The 17,785-nt window shown below is 36.5% G+C and overlaps 1 protein-coding gene across 2 annotated transcripts in view; it reads right to left on the bottom strand.

The window, feature by feature from the left end:
- The window catches only part of RGPD4 (RANBP2 like and GRIP domain containing 4), a 36,096-nt gene that overhangs the window by 4,093 nt on the left and 14,218 nt on the right, over positions 1–17,785 (bottom strand). The window contains exons 18-24 of one of the 2 annotated variants that reach the window (XM_083362075.1): positions 17,127–17,262; positions 14,448–14,545; positions 9,827–14,243; positions 7,635–7,664; positions 5,107–5,274; positions 3,052–3,138; positions 423–643 (exon numbers count right to left, since the gene is read on the bottom strand). In XM_083362075.1, coding sequence (XP_083218201.1) covers positions 423–643; positions 3,052–3,138; positions 5,107–5,274; positions 7,635–7,664; positions 9,827–14,243; positions 14,448–14,545; positions 17,127–17,262 — 5,157 coding nt within the window. The remainder of the gene's footprint in view (positions 1–422; positions 644–3,051; positions 3,139–5,106; positions 5,275–7,634; positions 7,665–9,826; positions 14,244–14,447; positions 14,546–17,126; positions 17,263–17,785) is intronic. The other variant, XM_083362076.1, reaches the window with a different exon arrangement.

The raw sequence follows: 17,785 nt of genomic DNA, 5'->3' as shown, positions 1-17,785 counted from the left end.
TACGTGAAACACAAGCATGGTTCAGGTAATGATAGTGTATACACAACCAATTATCTTGGCTTTATATTAAATGCCTACATAAGTAAAAGAATTAAAAGGTTACAAAAACCAAACCATTGTCCATAAACACAGTAATTCCACAATCAGAATAAGCACTGAAAAAAATGCTGAAAATTATTTTATGCAAATGAACCTACCCAGATGCGACAGAAGAAAGACAATATCCTAAAGATTACTGAGTTTTGAGCTTTTGCAAGTCACATCATAAGAATTCTCTATGCTGTTCAACTTAATGTTAGTAAATGACCAATTCTTGAGTTAAGAAAGAATATGTATGTGTTGATGTGTTAAGAAAGTAACACATCAAAACTATGAGAAACTCACTTTGCATTGAGAGTACACCTAATTCTTCTGTTACTTACTTTTGTTTCTTGAGTTTTTCTAAGTTCTGTCTCAAAGTCTTCTAAGTTGTCATTATCTTCATCAGTGTCACTATTAATACCACAGAAAAAAGTTGGAGGAAGTTTTAGAGTTTCTGCTTTAGCTTTTTCCTTAGGAGTTGGTTTCTTTTCCCAAACAACAATAGTCTCTGGATCAAGATGTTCTACATTCCTAGTCTCTGGATCAAGATGTTCTACAGCACCTGAACAGATAATACATTATGATTTATAGAAAACATCAGCAAAATAGACTAATAAAATAAAGCTTCTAAATATTGGAGAAAGCTCGTCAAACTAACATACAGTAGTGGCCAAAATTGTAGAAACCTGTTGGGAAAAGTGTAAATTTGAGGTTTGATGGCTAATAACACCTCTTTTTTTTGTAGTATCATAAAATTATATATCAATGGAAAAATAATTTAATCAAGAATGTAATACAATAACTTTTATGCAGGATTTGCTATTAGAATAGCAGTTATAAAGAAAAAAAGTGAAACACGTAGAAAAAATGAGATATACAAAAATTATCACCATAGAAAAAAATGAGATATACAAAAATTATTACTATGTCAGTTAATAGTATGAATTATGGCCTTACAATGTCTTCCCATGGAGTGAACCAAATCCTTTAGTTCTGCAGCTGTGATAATGTGAAACCAAGATTGAATGATTGCTTTTATTAACCGGGTTTTATTGCTGGGTCGCTTCTGACTAACAAGTTTCTTTAGTCGACTCCATAGACTTTCAATTGGGTTAAGGTCTGGGCTATCCCCAGGCCATTCCAGCAGTGGAATATGATTATCTTGAAACCACTTTTTGCACACAGCAGCAACATGACATGGAGCTGAATCCTGTTGAAATATAAATGCTTCATTGTCTTGGAAAAGATCGTGTGCGGAAGGCTTCAGTTTGGGCTCAAGTATTTCATTAATGTATTTTTGGCCACTTATATTCCCATTAATCACATAAATTCTGCCCACACCTTTTGATGTTATACAACCCCAGATCATAACACTGACTGGGAGTTTCACGGTACATGTAATGCAATCAGGATGCAAATCTTCTCAGATTCTTCTCCTTATGTATTTTATGACATCACTACCAAACAGGGAGACCTTGGTCTCATCACTCCAAATAACGCTGTCCCATTGTTCCTCTGTCCAGGTAACATGGGTTTTAGCCCAGTTTAGTCTTTTCAATCTTTGTTTGAGAGATAAGTGGCTTTTTTGTGGAATTCTAGATTTTAGGCCAAATTCCTGCAGTCTGCGCCGAACAGTCCTTGCACTCAACTTCACATTGCATTGTGCCATTTCATCTTGTATACACCCAGATGATTTTCTTCTGTCACGTAGGGACAGTCTCTTAATTCTTCTATCATCACTTGCTGTTGTGTACCTTTTCCTGACTTTATCAGTGTGGTTTTGTAGTGACTGAGTCTCCTTATACCTCTTCAAAAACTTAGAAATGCCACCTTTGGTTAAGTTTCCACCAATTTTTCTTCTAATTTCTTTATAACTGTAGCCTTGTTCACTTAATAATACTATTTTACATCGCTTTCTGGGCGACCAGTCAACTTTTTGCACCATTACTTTAATTTTATTATGTTTTACAAGTTCACTAAATGAAGGAACACAAAAAAACCCAACCAACTTGATAGCGATGACATAACACACTGACAAATGTCCTCCTCTCAGCTTCAATACCATCAATAACAATCCTACTGTGATCTGATTGGCTCATTGCCAAAACAAGATGACACCTGATTGGCTCTCTAAACATTCATGCTCATTGGCTAAAATCAGATGAAGAAAAGCTATCTGATATCAACCTACTAAGCAGGTTGTGCTTCCTTTTTCTGGTTATTTGGCTATAACTTTCCATAGAATACAGATAATTGAACAAACTTTGTTGCATTACATTCTTGATTAAATTACCTTTCCACTGATATATAATTTATGGTACTACTCCAAAACAGGGGCATTTGGAATCACATGGAAATCAAGATGAAGCTTCTTATAAAGACACAAAATTGTCTGCCTCATTTATGGTAACAATTAAAGAGACATTTAAGAAACAATACAGGTTCAGCCTAAGGCTGAGGTATCAACATATTCAGTTGTAATGATCTTTAGTAGCCAAACAAAACTGTATGAAAGATAAATAATAGACCTCACAACTCCTAAGGATCACAAAGTCTAAAATATTAGTAACAGAATCATTTCCTTCTGTACTGCTACATTCTGTACAATAAAGCTTTTTTAACAACTGCAGTTGGTGAAGGGCTCTTCCTGCGAGACTGCCCAACTCTGAAGGGTCTTTTTCCCATACAGCTTAAGAGTACAATGGAAAATCTGGCCAATTCTCAGAAGTTCTGGAATTCAAACAAAACCATTCCTCTTTCCACATTTGAATGGATGTGGAATAAGATTCTATAAGATTAGATACATAAGATTAAAGTTACAAATAATTTAAATTTTCTTAGTTTCAAATTGCATTTCACTCTGAAAATCAGTGCTCTAGCAGAAAATTATCAGAAGAGTTCAAAATTTCTTCCCTAATTTCTTCTAAGAAACTATAAAATTAGTAATTAAATTAGATTAATATTGTTTACTTGTATTTGTTATTTCCGAGTTTTCTTTAGGTTCTTCTAAATACAATTTTCCATTAAGCCTTCTGACAGCTGTGTCATAGTCTTCATCTAAAATATGAAAAGCAGAGAATGATATAACATCAACTTGCAACTGAAGTTTACATGTATAGAAACACTTTAAACAAAATCAGCAATACACACTAATATCTGTTGTAGATAAAAAGGAAATCACAGCAACAATGAAAGCCCAAGAACCTTGGAAAGGAGAACCCAAAGACAGTCTAACAGTCTCCCTAATCACTACTTATGTTTTCCTCAGAGGCAGAAATAGAAAAACAAATCTGACTGGCTTAAATAGTTCAAAACAATTTTATTTGCCAAGGTTCTTTACTTCCAAGGGACAAGTCCTTGAACTTGCTGCAGGAAAAAAAGTGCATGAGCAGCATTCAAGAGTTTTATGACACAGAAAGATTTCCAGACATTTCTAATATTCCTTTTCAGCTTGAGATACAGTTGCAAGAAAAAGTATGTGAACCCTTTGGGATTATGTGGTTTTTTGCATGAAATGGCCATAAAATGCACTCTAAACGTCATGTAAGTCACAACAATAGAAAAACACAGTCTGCTTAAAATAATACTACACAAACATTAGCTGTTGTCATGTTTTAATTGAAGATAAGATGGAAACATTCACAGTGCAGGGTGGAAAAAGTATGTGAACCTTTGGACTTAATAACTGGTTGACCCTCCTTTGGCAGCAATAACCTCAACCAAACGTTTCCTGTAGTTGCAAATCAGACCTGCACAACGATCTGGAGTAATTTTGGACCACTCCTCTGCACAAAACTGTTTCAGTGTAGCAATATTCTTGGGATGTCTGGTGTGAATCGCTCTCTTAAGGTCATGCCACAGCATTTCAATCGGGTTGAGGTCAGGACTCCGACTGGGCCACTCCAGAAGGCGTATTCTGTTCTGTTGAAGCCATTGTTTTGTTGAATTACTTGTACGCTTTGGGTCATTCTCCTGTTGTATCACCCATCCTCTGCGGAGCTTCAGTTGGCGGACAGATGGTCGTACGTTTTCCTGCAAAATGTCCTGATAAACTCTGGAATTCATTTTCCCATCAATGACAACAATCCGTCCAGGCCCTGAGGCAGCAAAGCAGCCCCAAACCATGATGCTCCCTCCGCCATGTTTTACAGTGGGGATGAGGTTTTGATGTTGGTGTGCTGTGCCTTTTTTTCTCCACACATAGTGTTGTTTTTTCCAAACAACTCAATTTTGGTTTCATCTGTCCACAGTATATTTTGCCAGTAGTGCTGTGGAACATCCAGGTGCTCTTAGAGGGTCAACCAGTTATTAAGTCCAAAGGTTCACATACTTTTTCCACCCTGCACTGTGAATGTTTCCATCTTATCTTCAATTAAAACATGACAACAGCTAATGTTTGTGTAGTATTATTTTAAGCAGACTGTGTTTTTCTATTGTTGTGACTTACATGACATTTAGAGTGCATTTTATGGCCAATTCATGCAAAAAACCACACAATCCCAAAGGGTTCACATACTTTTTCTTGCAACTGTAGGCTAGAAGGAAGGTGCATTAGCTTTCTCAACCTATATATGATCAGACTTGACGCTAGCTCATGCTCTTCCCTCTGGAAATCAAAGCTATAACTGTGCTATAGATCTGCACTAGCACCCAGAAAGTGCAAAGCCACAATAAATGTCAAAGATCCACAGACCTCTAGGACGACCAGATTCACACTTTCTTATGCTCATCACACTTCCCAAAGCCTGGCACTCAGACCAGCCTGGCAAATTGGATTATCAGATTCTACTGTTTGATGGGGTATAGTTTAGAATTTGTCTTTTACCTCCTTTAAAAGAGGCAGATGAAGAATAGGGCAACTATTATCATTTTCATCCCAAATTTTCAGATAACTTTCTTTTGAAGAGCACATTGATACAGAAAAGAATGAGAATAAATGAAATCTTGTTAAATTGGTCAAGGCTTTATCCTTTCTTATTCTTGGATCTTGTAAAAGATAAATAATTTTCAACAAATATTCCTTACCATCATCATCTTCACTCAGATAGTCAGGTTTGTTTTTATAGCAGAAGAATGTTGGGGGTAATTTAAGAGATTCTGCAAGAGCTCTTTGCTCAGGTGTTGGTGTTAACTCGTACACAATCAATACATCATCTGAGGGGATTGTATTTGGTTCCTTCTTAATCTCAACTGTAAAACAAGTTACAAATTAATTTCTTGAGCGAATCAGAAATTACAATACCAGCACATATACAAAGCAAAGTATATAATTAATCTGAAGACAATATACATAATATCATTCAGAAAGCTTAGTTGATATAACATTTTTTTCAGCCAAGAACATAAGACAAAATCATGCCATGCTTCTCGTTAGACAACTGTATTCAAACACATGTTATTTCTCATCCATTCTTTTAAAGACAACCAAACAATTCAGCAGCATTTTCAGTGGTACAGGCTAAAATCTAAAGCTTAAAAGCAACTTTATATGGCTCTGTACTTTGTTTCAAAACATTTCTTTAGGGAATTCAATGAAATTGAATAAATCATTCAGAGATCAAATTTGTAAAATATTGAAGTTACTACTCCACTAATTTTTATAATAGTTTTGGCACTGGTTTTAAAATCTAAAGAACGTTAACAAATGTACACAACTTTAGACCACTTTATCTTGAGTGTGGGTGTCAAACTTGCAATGTCATATGACATGTCGCGACATATCGTGACTTGCCATTGCCAGCAAAGGGGTGGGCGTGGTTTCACTATGATGCATCCGGCCCATGGGCCGGCAGTTTGACACCCCTGATCTTGAAGGTTTCTCACCCCCCCCCCTTGCACTTTTACAGCTTGATCCAGAACCGATATATTTTCTTCTTTGGGGAAACAAAGGGGGAATAAGGGATGGGGGGGGGGTTTGTTTCCAAGACTTCCCATGTGTTCCTCTCTTCCCTTTTCCTAAGACTCAGCATACTACTCTGTTCTCTTCTTAAGACTCTGTATCTTTCCTCTCTTATGGAAAACAAGGTCTGAACTCTTTTCACTGGCAGTATGGTAACTTTCCTGTGACAGGAGGTTTTACAGTAGAATTTTCAAATTAGTTTTAAGTATCAATATTTGATGTATCAATTATCAGGACCAGGACTAATTGGGGAGATTTGTCCCAAGGTTAAATATTCCACTGATTTTAAAAAGCGAGAGGTTGATGCATTTCTCCCTGAACAGTATCTTATTTAATTCAGGGCCTAAGAACTATCAGTTCTACAAGACAGAAGTGTAGTGGACACCGTGTGCATTCCAGAAGAGCAAAAGACAGTAAAGTTTGTGTGCGGAGAGTTAAGACAGCTACTCGCTATTAATTTTCAGAATGTATGTAGAATTAAGGGTTCCAGGATGTATCTTTTTGTGCAAAATGCTTTAGTACAAAGAAAAGTCTAAGCAAATTAGGTTCAACTTTAATAAAATCTTTTGCTTTTACTTTTTAATAATCCTATTTTGTAAGCTGAAAAATGAATCAAGATGTGTGGCAGTATCATAATTATTTTTAAATACAAATGACATTCACTTCTGTTTCCACCAGGCTATATTCTTAAGGGCACTCGTATTGGAGTGATTTATTTCTGAAAAAACCTGCCAAAAATTGTAGTACTAGAGATGTCAGATCTGACAACAGAGTATGTAAAATTCTTTACATAAATTATTTTTGTAATTGCTTATATAGTAAGATCAAATAAAATGCCAGACCTATATAGGTTGTTTCTTGCATTACTTTCTCTCTATTAATGTGGAAACTCCAGATATCCATATGTCACTCGCTTTTTAATGTGAAAGCCAGAATTACAATATTTGGCTCATTAACTAACTGGATTAACAAAAATATTTCAGCAGTTAAGATGATTATCTATTTTAATGCTAGAAAGTTGGTGCCAATTTAAAAGATGTATCTCAACAGATAATAAACAATAGAAAATGTCTCTTTAGAGAACCTGGCTGTATGTGCATTATTTAAAAATAAAATAACTTTTGCCTTCAGATCTGAGGACTTTTATATATAATTACAGCTTCACATATATTTTCCTTTGAATGTATAAAGAGCTATACATCCAACAGAAAATACGCATTCAAATTTGCAAGAAAACATATTTAACATTTTAACACAGAGAAGTTGTGTCAACATTCTGTCACTTAAGGATTTATTGAAACAGCATTTGACCAGGAGTGCCTAAGTTTTGGAGGCAATTGCGTGACTCCAGAGTATATGTATGTATCTCTCTACTAATCTCTGCATGCATACATGCACACACATGGGGATCAGCTGCAAGGAAGGTGTAAGTTTGTAATATGTGTAGTAGCGTTGAATGTTCTAAAAACTCACGTTATAATAATGGAGAAAAGTAGCATGAAAAAACTCTTGTTTCAATCAAATTTAGAAAATCTGAATGTTAGCGTTTATATAATTTTTGGCTTGGATTTAAAGATCTAAAGAGTAAAATTCTATTTATAAAATGACTGTGAAGGAAATATTTCTCAGACGTTTTCTATGCTATTCCCAGCTGCTAACAATCTCCTCTGGAATATTGGAGAACCTATGAAAAATAGAATAAGAAGTTACAGAAGAAAGCAGTCTCTTCCTTACTGCTTTGTATTGTGGAGTCCATGGTGCTCTCTGAGCTTGGTTGTTTGCTTGAAGATGTTTCATTACCTGACTAGGTAACCTCATCAATGCTACTGAGTGTGGGGTTTGCTTTCTGTTAATATACAATAGTTTGCCCTACCAATATTGATGGGGGTGTGGTTTTCCTCGTGAGAAGATTTCCTTCTTTGTTCACCACCAGACAGAAATGTTGCAAGCAAACAACCAAGCTCAGAGTAGTGTATACGTTAATACACTACACTCCCATCATCAAAATTTACTTTAAAAAGATAGTACTTACAACAATTCTCTCAAGTTCCTTCTACCTTCCATCAAGACCAGCAAGCACCCTTACTAAATTTTTATCATCATAAATCAAGCAACAAGTGAAAGCCAATAGATAAGTGCTTAGAAGATAAAAGAACTAAACAATCCAAACTGGTAAGTGATTAAAGAATTGGCCTTTATATCACAAATCAATGCAGTCTATTTTTCTTCCACATGCATGTTAATCTTTCTGTTTCCATACTGTTAAAATAAGTTATTTGATGAGAATTTGAAAGCTGTCAGTGATTTCCAATAAGTGATGCACCACTTCATTCATAGTAAATACCTTCACTATTGGATTGAGAGGGGGATGAACTTGTCCAAAAGGCCATTGGGTTAGATTTAAAAAGACTAAAATTAAATCCTAAAAAATAAATTGTATTACTGTGTTATCATTACTAAAGGAGAAATGGGCACTGATAATTGAAAATGACAGTAATATTGCATATTTACAATATGCAACGAAAATTGCATTTTTATTATGTTACTAACTGCAGCAAAATTTGCAGAGTCCTGCAATTCTTTAATCATTCCTTCTCTACCTTTTTTCAAGTTTGTATTAGGTTTTTTAATCATTATAGTCATCATTACAACCAACTGAACTGATTAGGTAAAAATGCAGATTCTACTTTCTACTGTCACTGAAAATGACAGCTCAAAGAGCTCATATACTCTTAGCTGATGCTGTTTGCTAATATGTCATAATGACTATATTCACATACAATGCTTTGACTAAATCAATTATATAGTTTACTAGACAACCCATGACCCATCGGGTCATCATTTCAGGTATTTTCTTACCTAACAGAGAAATGGATTGACTAAGAGCAAAAAAGCAGTGAGAGCGACTTCTGACTTCCTGATGGCCTGATCACACCTGACCATTCTCCAGCAATTGATGGTGGGACTGGTCTACCAGGCCACCAGAGGCTAGGGTGGAATAGGTGTAGCTCATCTCCAGCAGCTGATGGACTAGTCTAATCTTTGGGCGGCAGCATAGCATCACTGAAGTGATCGCAAATTTGCCAAATTTCAATCATACAGTGTCTTGGGTCCCAGATTCTGGACACATTCTCTAAGCTGAGGTAGCTTGGTTCAAAAACTGTTGCCCTATGATGCACTCTTTTGCCCAATTAAAAGTTACAGACAAAAGAGTTTTACTAGTATAAACTATAATGGATGGGTTTGTACAAAATGCAAACCCAAAACCTAACAAACTATTATGGTTTAAAGCAAGGTATGATCCAACTAATGTTAGTATTATGGAAAATGAAATCTCCTCTATTCAATTTTCTGATTCTTGCCCCCACAATCCTAGGCCTTTCTTGAGACCCCTTAATCCTTAAAGATGGCTTTTGTGGGAATCAAATGAAGAAAGTCTGGATATAATCTGGGAATTATGTGCTGCAATTCAACTGTATTTATATCCTTAACATTTAGTTACAGAAGAACATCTATGAGAAATTTATATAACAAATGCACTTAAATTTTTAGGCAATTTCATTAAGGCGATTCGTCTGTTTTGATTTTTCAGGAAATAAAAAAGCAGTCAAATAATAGCATCTAATACCATACCTGAAGATGTAATTGTAGATATCAAAAAGAATCTAAAGACAATTATAGAAATATATCTCCAACAGAAACATTTTAAGCTTAACATTGCAGGTTTAGTAAAAAGTAGTTTGATAAACATCATAAACTTTTGAAAGCAGGTGATACAAAGATATACTGTTTTCAAAGACTTTAGCTGCAGCTTGTTAAGTAAACTACAATTCAAGAAATGCTCACCTTTTTCTAGTATTTTGAATGAAAAGTTAGAGACCCCTTCTGCTTTTGAGGCAGCCACTGGAGTTTCTCCTTGGCCTTCTGAGGGCTTCCAATTAGCAGCATTACTATTTTCCTGGTGTTCCGCATGTCTGCAACTCATAGCATCCTGTGAGCTATCTGGGTTTTTTGGATTCATGGTCTGACACACTGAATCATCACTTTTGCTGTTGGGAGGGGCATTAAAACTGAAACCAAAGAGTGATCCTGTTGCTGACGTGTTTCCAAATGTAAAAGGCTTTGATTTTTTGTTATTAAATATAGTTTTAACAGACTCTGAGCCAAATACAAATTTAGGAGGGGAAACAACAGCCTTCGTTGGCATATCGGCTGTGCCCTCAACTACCGAAGTCTCTGCAGCTTCGATATCTACTTCTTCAGCCTCCTTCAAATCAGTTCTCTCCCTGGTGGTTTCTTCCAATACTGCAACAGCAATCTTTCCACAGGGAGATTCCTCGGGGCTGTTAATACGGGAAGAGAGTGGTGTGATTAATATGTCTTTTTCTTGAGCATGTTTTGCTTCCTCAAAAATTTTCTTAAATGAATCAGCAACATCCTGAAGTTTAAACCGCACAGCCAAGAGCTCCATCTTTCTTTCCCCTTCAGCAAAGTCACACGCAGTCCACACCCAGGCTCGCTCTGCACCTTTCATTTGCTGGATGTTCATATTGGGGGTTATTCTATGGTTTGCACAAAGCTTTAACACCTGATCCCTTCTCATAACTACACGAACCTGCTTAGTGTCATAATTCTGTAAGATCTTTATATCCCCAATGCCCCTCTCTTTCCACTGGTGAGCATCTTTATCATATCTATACAGTTTAGCTCGGTGACTAAAGACTACTTGCTCATTCTCTTCACCACTTGTTACTTCCACGAGGTCAGGTAAAGGTACAACTGGTTCAAAATATGGACCATCTCTTTCATCTTCCTGGGTGACATCAGACTCTTCATCTGTGCCAACAGAAACCCTACTCTGATTCTGTTTGGAAGGAGATTTTGAAGGACTTAGTGCAGATTTGAAACTGAAGTTAAATCCTGTGGCAGACTCCCCAAATCTAAATAGATTTTTCCTCACAGGGCTACTTGCCCGTGGCATTGAATAAACTGAACTGTCAGTACTATCATCCAGAGCTTCGCCACGCAAGTCATAGTTGTCCCACTCTAATGTAGGTCCAGTACTCTCAGCATGTGGCTTTATAACTAGATCAGAGCTGTTAGAGGAAGACACTAAAGTTTTCTCTTCATCTGTGAGTTTAGTTTTATCATCTGTAAGGAAGGTTTTGAGATCTTTCAACCCACTTTTCATTTCTTCTGCTTTTTGTATCAGCTCAGCTGTCTTTCCAGTATCTACTAGTTTGTGTGGGGTTTGAAGTGGTATATCCAGCAACAATCTTTGACACTCTTCAAATTTCAGTCTGAATTCCTCAGCCTGTTCTGAAGATTTGAATTTAGCTGCCAATTGCTCCAGCTTTGCATCCCCATCAGAGAAGTCATTAGCCAGCCACATCCATGCTTTGTCTGAGCCAGAGAGAGGTTTCAGATTCATAGTAGTTGTAATCCAGTGATTTGCACAAACCTTCAACACTTGTTCACGCCTCATGAGCATCCGGAGTTTACCATTAACTTCATTCTTAAGGATTTTTAAGTTGCCCACGCCACGCTCTTTCCACTGCTTAATTTCTGCATCAAACCTGAACAGTTTCACTCTTTGTGAATGCAATACCTTCTCATCCTCTTCTCCTGTCACAAGTTCCACTTTTTCAGGCATCTGAACAACAGGTTCAAAATGAATATCGTCACTATCTTCCGTTTTATACGCATCATCATCTTTTTCAAGATCAGAAGTATTTAGCTTGGGAGACATTTTAGAAATCTGAGAGGAAAAGAGTTTTTCACCTGCACCTGTGAAGCCTTTGAAATTAGGATCTTTTTGACCAAACTGAAATCCTTCACCTGATTTGGCAAGATCAGCAAAAGTGAAAGTATTGCTCTGATGACCAAAAACCAAATCACTGCTTGGTTTGTTACTTGTATTGTGTAATTGTGTTTCAGTCTCTTTCTCACTGATCTTCTCTTTATCATCAATACTTTTAAAGACATTAACTTCTTTATTTTGTTCAGCATTTGCAACCTCTTTACTAGAGTCCTGAATACCAAATTTAAATTCTCCTGGGGGGACAGGCATTGAAAAGTTAAATCCACCCTTTATAGCCTTTGGCTCAGTAGAAGAGGGAGAGTTTTTTTGCTCTGTGACAAAGCCAAATTTAAAAGTCTTGTCTAATATCTCACATTTAAAACCTGTCTCTTGTGGTTTGCCAGCAGGTTCAGATAACTTGCTCTTGAAGCCAAAAGTAGCTGGTGGGCCATTAGCAGCCAGAGAGGAAGCATCACAAGTGGGATTTGGAGCCTGACAAGCTGCACAAGTTAGCAAAGAGCCTTCATTTCGTACTAAACATACACTACAGTCCCACTGTCCTTCCTTCTTCATAAATGCAGCCCCAAAGCCACTCTGTGGAACTTTTGAAATATCTTTTGAAGTATCTGTTTGCCCAAATTTGAATGTGGTTTGAGAACCAAACGTTGGACTGCTGATTCCACTGGGATTCTTGCAGCTAATACAATGAGAAACACTTGCTTCATTTTTCTGAGAACAATTGTTGCATTCCCACTGGTTCTTCACTTCAGTAGAAAGGGATCCAAATGTATTCTGTGCTCCCTCACTGCCAGGCTTTAAAGCTGCAGATGATTCTTCTTGAAGTAAAGTCTGGGCTTTCCAATTAGATGGATTTGGAGACTGGCATGCTACACAAGTTTGTGAGGTTATTTTATTCTTAACTAAACACGTGCTACATTCCCATTGGTCTTTCTTTAACATGAACTGCTCTCCAAAGCCATATGTTGTGTGTGCTCCAGAAGCATCTTTCCCAAATGAAAAAGATGCTGGCGTAGTTCCACCTGGTGTAATTGAGAAAGTGCTGCTGGCATTGGCATTTTTTGCTGTGCTATTAATGTCAGGACTAGGAACCTGAGAGCTACCACTGAAGGGGGTCCCCCCGCTCTTGAAGTGAAATCCAGTATTCAAGAATCCAGCTTCCGCTTTACCAGGCTCTTTCCTAGCATGTGTAGCAGTTTCTCTTGATGAGCTAATGTTCGGAGCCACTTGCTGACTAATGTCTGATCCAGCACCTTTCAAACTATTTTGTGCTTCCTGAAATTTATGCTTGAAAAAGATTGCTTCTTCTGGAGTTTTAAATCTAATGGCAAGTTGTTCGGGTTTTGGCAACTCATCTGCATAGTCCAAAGCATGCCATACAAAAGATTTGTCTGACCCAGCATTTGGTTTCAAAGTCATATCAGGATTTATATAATGATTTGCACAAATTTTTAGCACTTGTTCTCGTCTCATAAGTAATCGAATTTTGCCTGTTATTTTATGCCTCAGAATTTTCACATTACCAACACCTCTTTCTTTCCATTCTCGGCATTCACTGTCAAAACGGAAAAGTTTTGCTCTATTACAGAAGATCTCTTCTTCATCTTCTTCACCTGTTTTTACTTCAATCTTGTCAGGCAGAGGGACAACAGGTTCAAAATGAGGACCATCATCTTCTTCATCACCACCATGGACACTGCCACCATCTGTTTCATGACTTCTGTTTGCTCCATCTAAGTTTGGCGTCCCAAATCCAGGCTTGGCAGATTCTTGACAACTGTACGTATCATCCTTGCTAAATCCAGAGGGCTTGGATTGAGTTTGTCCAATAGCAGAATTTTTACCACCAAAACTGAATATGTTGCGCTGTCCTGTGACATAGTCAGCAAGTGGTTTCTGTCCTGAGTATTGATCCTCTTTGATAGGTTTATCTGACGTCAAAAGACCCAATAGACTGTCACTGTTGTTATAGTTTGCATTATGGGGCTGTGCTACAGCCTGAGGTGATGAAAAAGTGAAATCACCATCATTAGATTTGAAATTAGAATTAAATTTAAAAGTGGTTGGATGGGTAGAAGTTATTAATGAAGGTTTTGCTCCATCTGCTGATACAGGAGGCTGTCCAAAGTTTGCCTTCCCAAATTCTATCACCTTTGTTTCTGCAGATCTGGAAACAGGAGGTGCTGTGGAAGGTTTTGTAAAGTAGCCTGGCTCAGGGAGGGGTGGATTTGTGCTTGTTGGTGGCACACTATAATTGTAGTAGTCTTCACTGCCACGTGGAGACAAAATTCCAGTTGTAGAAGAATCAAAACGCAGCGGTGCACCATACATTTCTTGTGAAAACATACAAGCAGATGTATTCTGTAATGGAGGAGTATGCACGGGCTGTTGATACGTATAAATGTGTTGCTGAGGCGTAAGTCTATTCATGGCATAGACAGGAGCCTAAAAAAGAACAAAACTCAGTGTTAGCTTTAACGCATCCTTTATCAAACACTGAATACTAAATTTAAAAATTTGAATAATTGCTTTGTTTTCATTATTTTCTGCTAATTTCTACTGTGTTTTGCAAACGATGTGACTGCCTCACAATTGGACGAAGAATACAATTGGAAGCTTACCCCCCTTTCCAGAAACACTGAAAATTACCTTTGTGGGAGTCACATTGGTTGCTGCTGTTCGTAGAAGATACTGAGAATTATATGCTGGTGATGGGTTGTAGTAGACTGATGGTCCTGTAGTGGCAACTGAACACACACAAAACATCAGAATTAGAAAACTTACATATTTCCCTGCAATTTTGCTGTTACCATTTCATGCCATAATACGATAGCATAGTCTAATGCTCAGCACTTCTGATCATTTTAAACCAGACTTAGAATATCAATAAATTGAAACTACCTTAAATTCTCCTTATTCCCTAAATAAATTCTTTTAATAAAAACCCCTCTTAAATAAACTATTATCCAATTAAAATTCCTCACTGTTGGGATATCATTCATTATCAATCTTCAAAGAAATCTTCCTAGAACTCTTTAGTAATAGCCATTATGATAAAGCACAATAAAGGTAAATCAAAATTATATATAATATAAATGAGCATCATGATAAATTTATGCATGTTATTTTTAAAAATAATATAAAGCATAAATTCAGAATTAGCCTACAACAAATAGTAAAAAAAGCAAATAGAAAAGATTTCTAGTTTCTCAGAGCATTTTAAGGGCTTTTTTAAATTAAACTTTTAAAAAGTTTTTGAACTCTACAAGTAATTCAAGGGAGAAATCAATTCCAAAGAGTAGGTATTAAATGAGTGAAAGCCCTGAAATGTGAGGTGGCAAAGTTATCATAAAGAGACTAATTGCTCTTGACTACATTACCAAGCTGAAAATCATTTCTAATCAAGTTTTTGATTAACAGTCTTTATGCGTGATCCAGAAGCTCAACATCAGCAATTTGAACTATTAACATTTCCAAAGGCCCACCCAAAGAGGGAAAGTAAGATATTTCAGGGAGATATTAGGAGAGATTCAGGGTCATTTAGATTCTCCAGTAAGGTTTCCTTGGTTTCTTACTAGTCTAAACGTCACTCAACCTGAACCATCAACATTTAGGAAGGCTACTATAGTCCTAAATTTGAATATCTCAATTTTAAATACAGTATTTAATATTTAGGTATTAAAAGTTAAAATCTTCCAGCAACAATCTCTATCATAATACGAAAAAATTAGGATCATTTATACTAATAAATATTCACAAAGCTACCCGTTAAGTGTTAGTTTGAACCTCACAGAAGCCTAGCCAAGAAACAATTCTTTACCTGAAATGTACAATGGACACAATAGGAATACAACTACCAAGCACGATAACAATTAACCAAATACATTAACAGCATCATTAAATTTAATCCTGGTTCTTAAGAAAACCTAATCGCAATTCTTACTCTCATGCTTATGACAAAAGAAATATTATCATAAAATGTTCAAAGAAAGCAAATGTAAGATTGGACTAATCATTAAAATTGACCAAAAAACTAACTTCCATTAAATTTAACCTTACGCCTCAAGGACATCTAATCCTAACAGCAAAAGAAATATTGTCATGCTAAGAAGACTGCTTGCGTTAGAACTGCCGTGCTGCTTCTAGCTTGCCTACAGTTGTGAGGGGGGAAGGAAAGGTTTTGAATACACAGGTGGATTCTATCCGGATGGGAACCAAGGCCATGGAATGTTGTGGCAAACAGAAATGTTCTCATAACTGCCTGAGGATTAATTGGACAATGTGACTTGACCTGTCAGAGAGGGAAGGGAAAGTTTTACTCTTTTAATTATCTTTTTCCCGCCATATTGCCAGAGCTGGTTTTCTATTCTTTAGTGCCGGTATGCTGTATCCAATAAAGTTTTGCATTAGAGATTGGAATGGCTCTGGTGTATTTACTTTGTTGGAATCCTTAGCCAGAACCTTGACAAATATATTCTATGGGTTCTCCCAGAAAGCGCTGCCTGATGTAACATGAGTTTAAGTCTATCATTAATCAGAAAAACTCAATATAAAGCTAACCCTCAAATCAAGTGATCTACAGAGCTCAAGGAAGTCCACGTTTACACGAACTTTAATGTAAAAACAAATTTTGTAAACTGGCTGCGCTGTAAGTTGAATTTAAGACTGCTGATAACCATAAAATATATATCCTAAAACTAACCTTTGCTCCAACCTTCACACCAAAACGAACCTGAGACTTCAAGAAAGCATAATTTGAATCCTACCTTGATCCTAAAGGCAACCGTAACAAAAATACCCTTAGAAGTACCCTAATAGGCAATTTATACTATAATAGGAAACTTAGGAAGCTGCTAATAAAAAAACCCCCACCTAAATGGTACCCATAAAAAACTAAATGGAAGCTTAAACCTAAACCTAATACCAAGAGAAAATTCCTCCCAGACTTTAAAAAGCCACTCATGGACCTTTGCTGCTGACTCTGTTATACATGTTTATAAATGAGAACAACCCCTTGCATCTTTGGCTGAAGGTGAATGTGTAGAATTCCTTCCACTTTCATTTTTGAGGGTATTCTAACCACCTTAAAAAAGTATGTTTTCCATCTACAAATTCTAAACTGTTTATTCCACATAGCTACCCAAGTGCTTCTTGAATGGTGAGAGGGGCCTCATCACTGTGTTTCATTCCACTCAAAATGAGTCCATTTTTTCTCTCCCCAAGATAATAGTATCTCAATAGTAGTCACTCCTACTAAATAAATTTGTTCTGTTGTGGCTTAATACACTACTGTCCCAATAAAATTCCTTATTTTCATCATGTACTTGCCAGTTAATGGTGCTCCATGAAAGTTTTGTGCTCCCTGGTACCCATCTGGCATTGTCTCTGTTGCATAGCTTTCAGCTGGCCATCGACTGGATAGATTTGTGTTAGAGTTGTTAAGTTTCATTTCTTGCATTTCATGCTATGAAAAAGCAGAGGGCTGACATCAGTGATCCTAACACCAATGTACTTTAAAAAAAATCATAATACAATTAAAAAAGGAAATCAGTGCATATATGTGCTAATACATCCTTCTTTAGGAAGATATAATTTTCATTAAAGCTGTGGTACTGAATCATCATATAAACTGTGGATCATGAAAAAAATAAAAAGTGGAACCCACCATAAAATGTTGGTATTGAAAAGGTTTGTTTATAATGAAAATTTCTAGCCTGGCCAGATCAATTCAGGCTTCAAAAAGGGAATTTCAGGGACAACAGGCAACTCTTCTCTTATAACACTCTACAACATTTAAGGATTACTAGATTCAAATTTGAGCATTTTAAAGCCACAATTAAACAGGAATAAGGTGTACTGAAGAACAAGATGATGTTATCAGGTATAATTTTGTGTGAAATACAGCCTTGCATCCAGAATACAGGTCCAAGAGTGATCTAATCTATGAATGATCTATTCTGCTCATCTCATTCTTCCCATTCTAATAT

Source organism: Vipera ursinii (assembly GCF_947247035.1).
Source record: "Vipera ursinii genome assembly, chromosome: 4".
Classification (NCBI taxonomy): Eukaryota; Metazoa; Chordata; class Lepidosauria; order Squamata; family Viperidae; genus Vipera; species Vipera ursinii.
The sequence above is the reverse complement of the archived record's forward strand: the minus strand, read 5'-3'. Positions and strand labels throughout refer to the sequence as shown.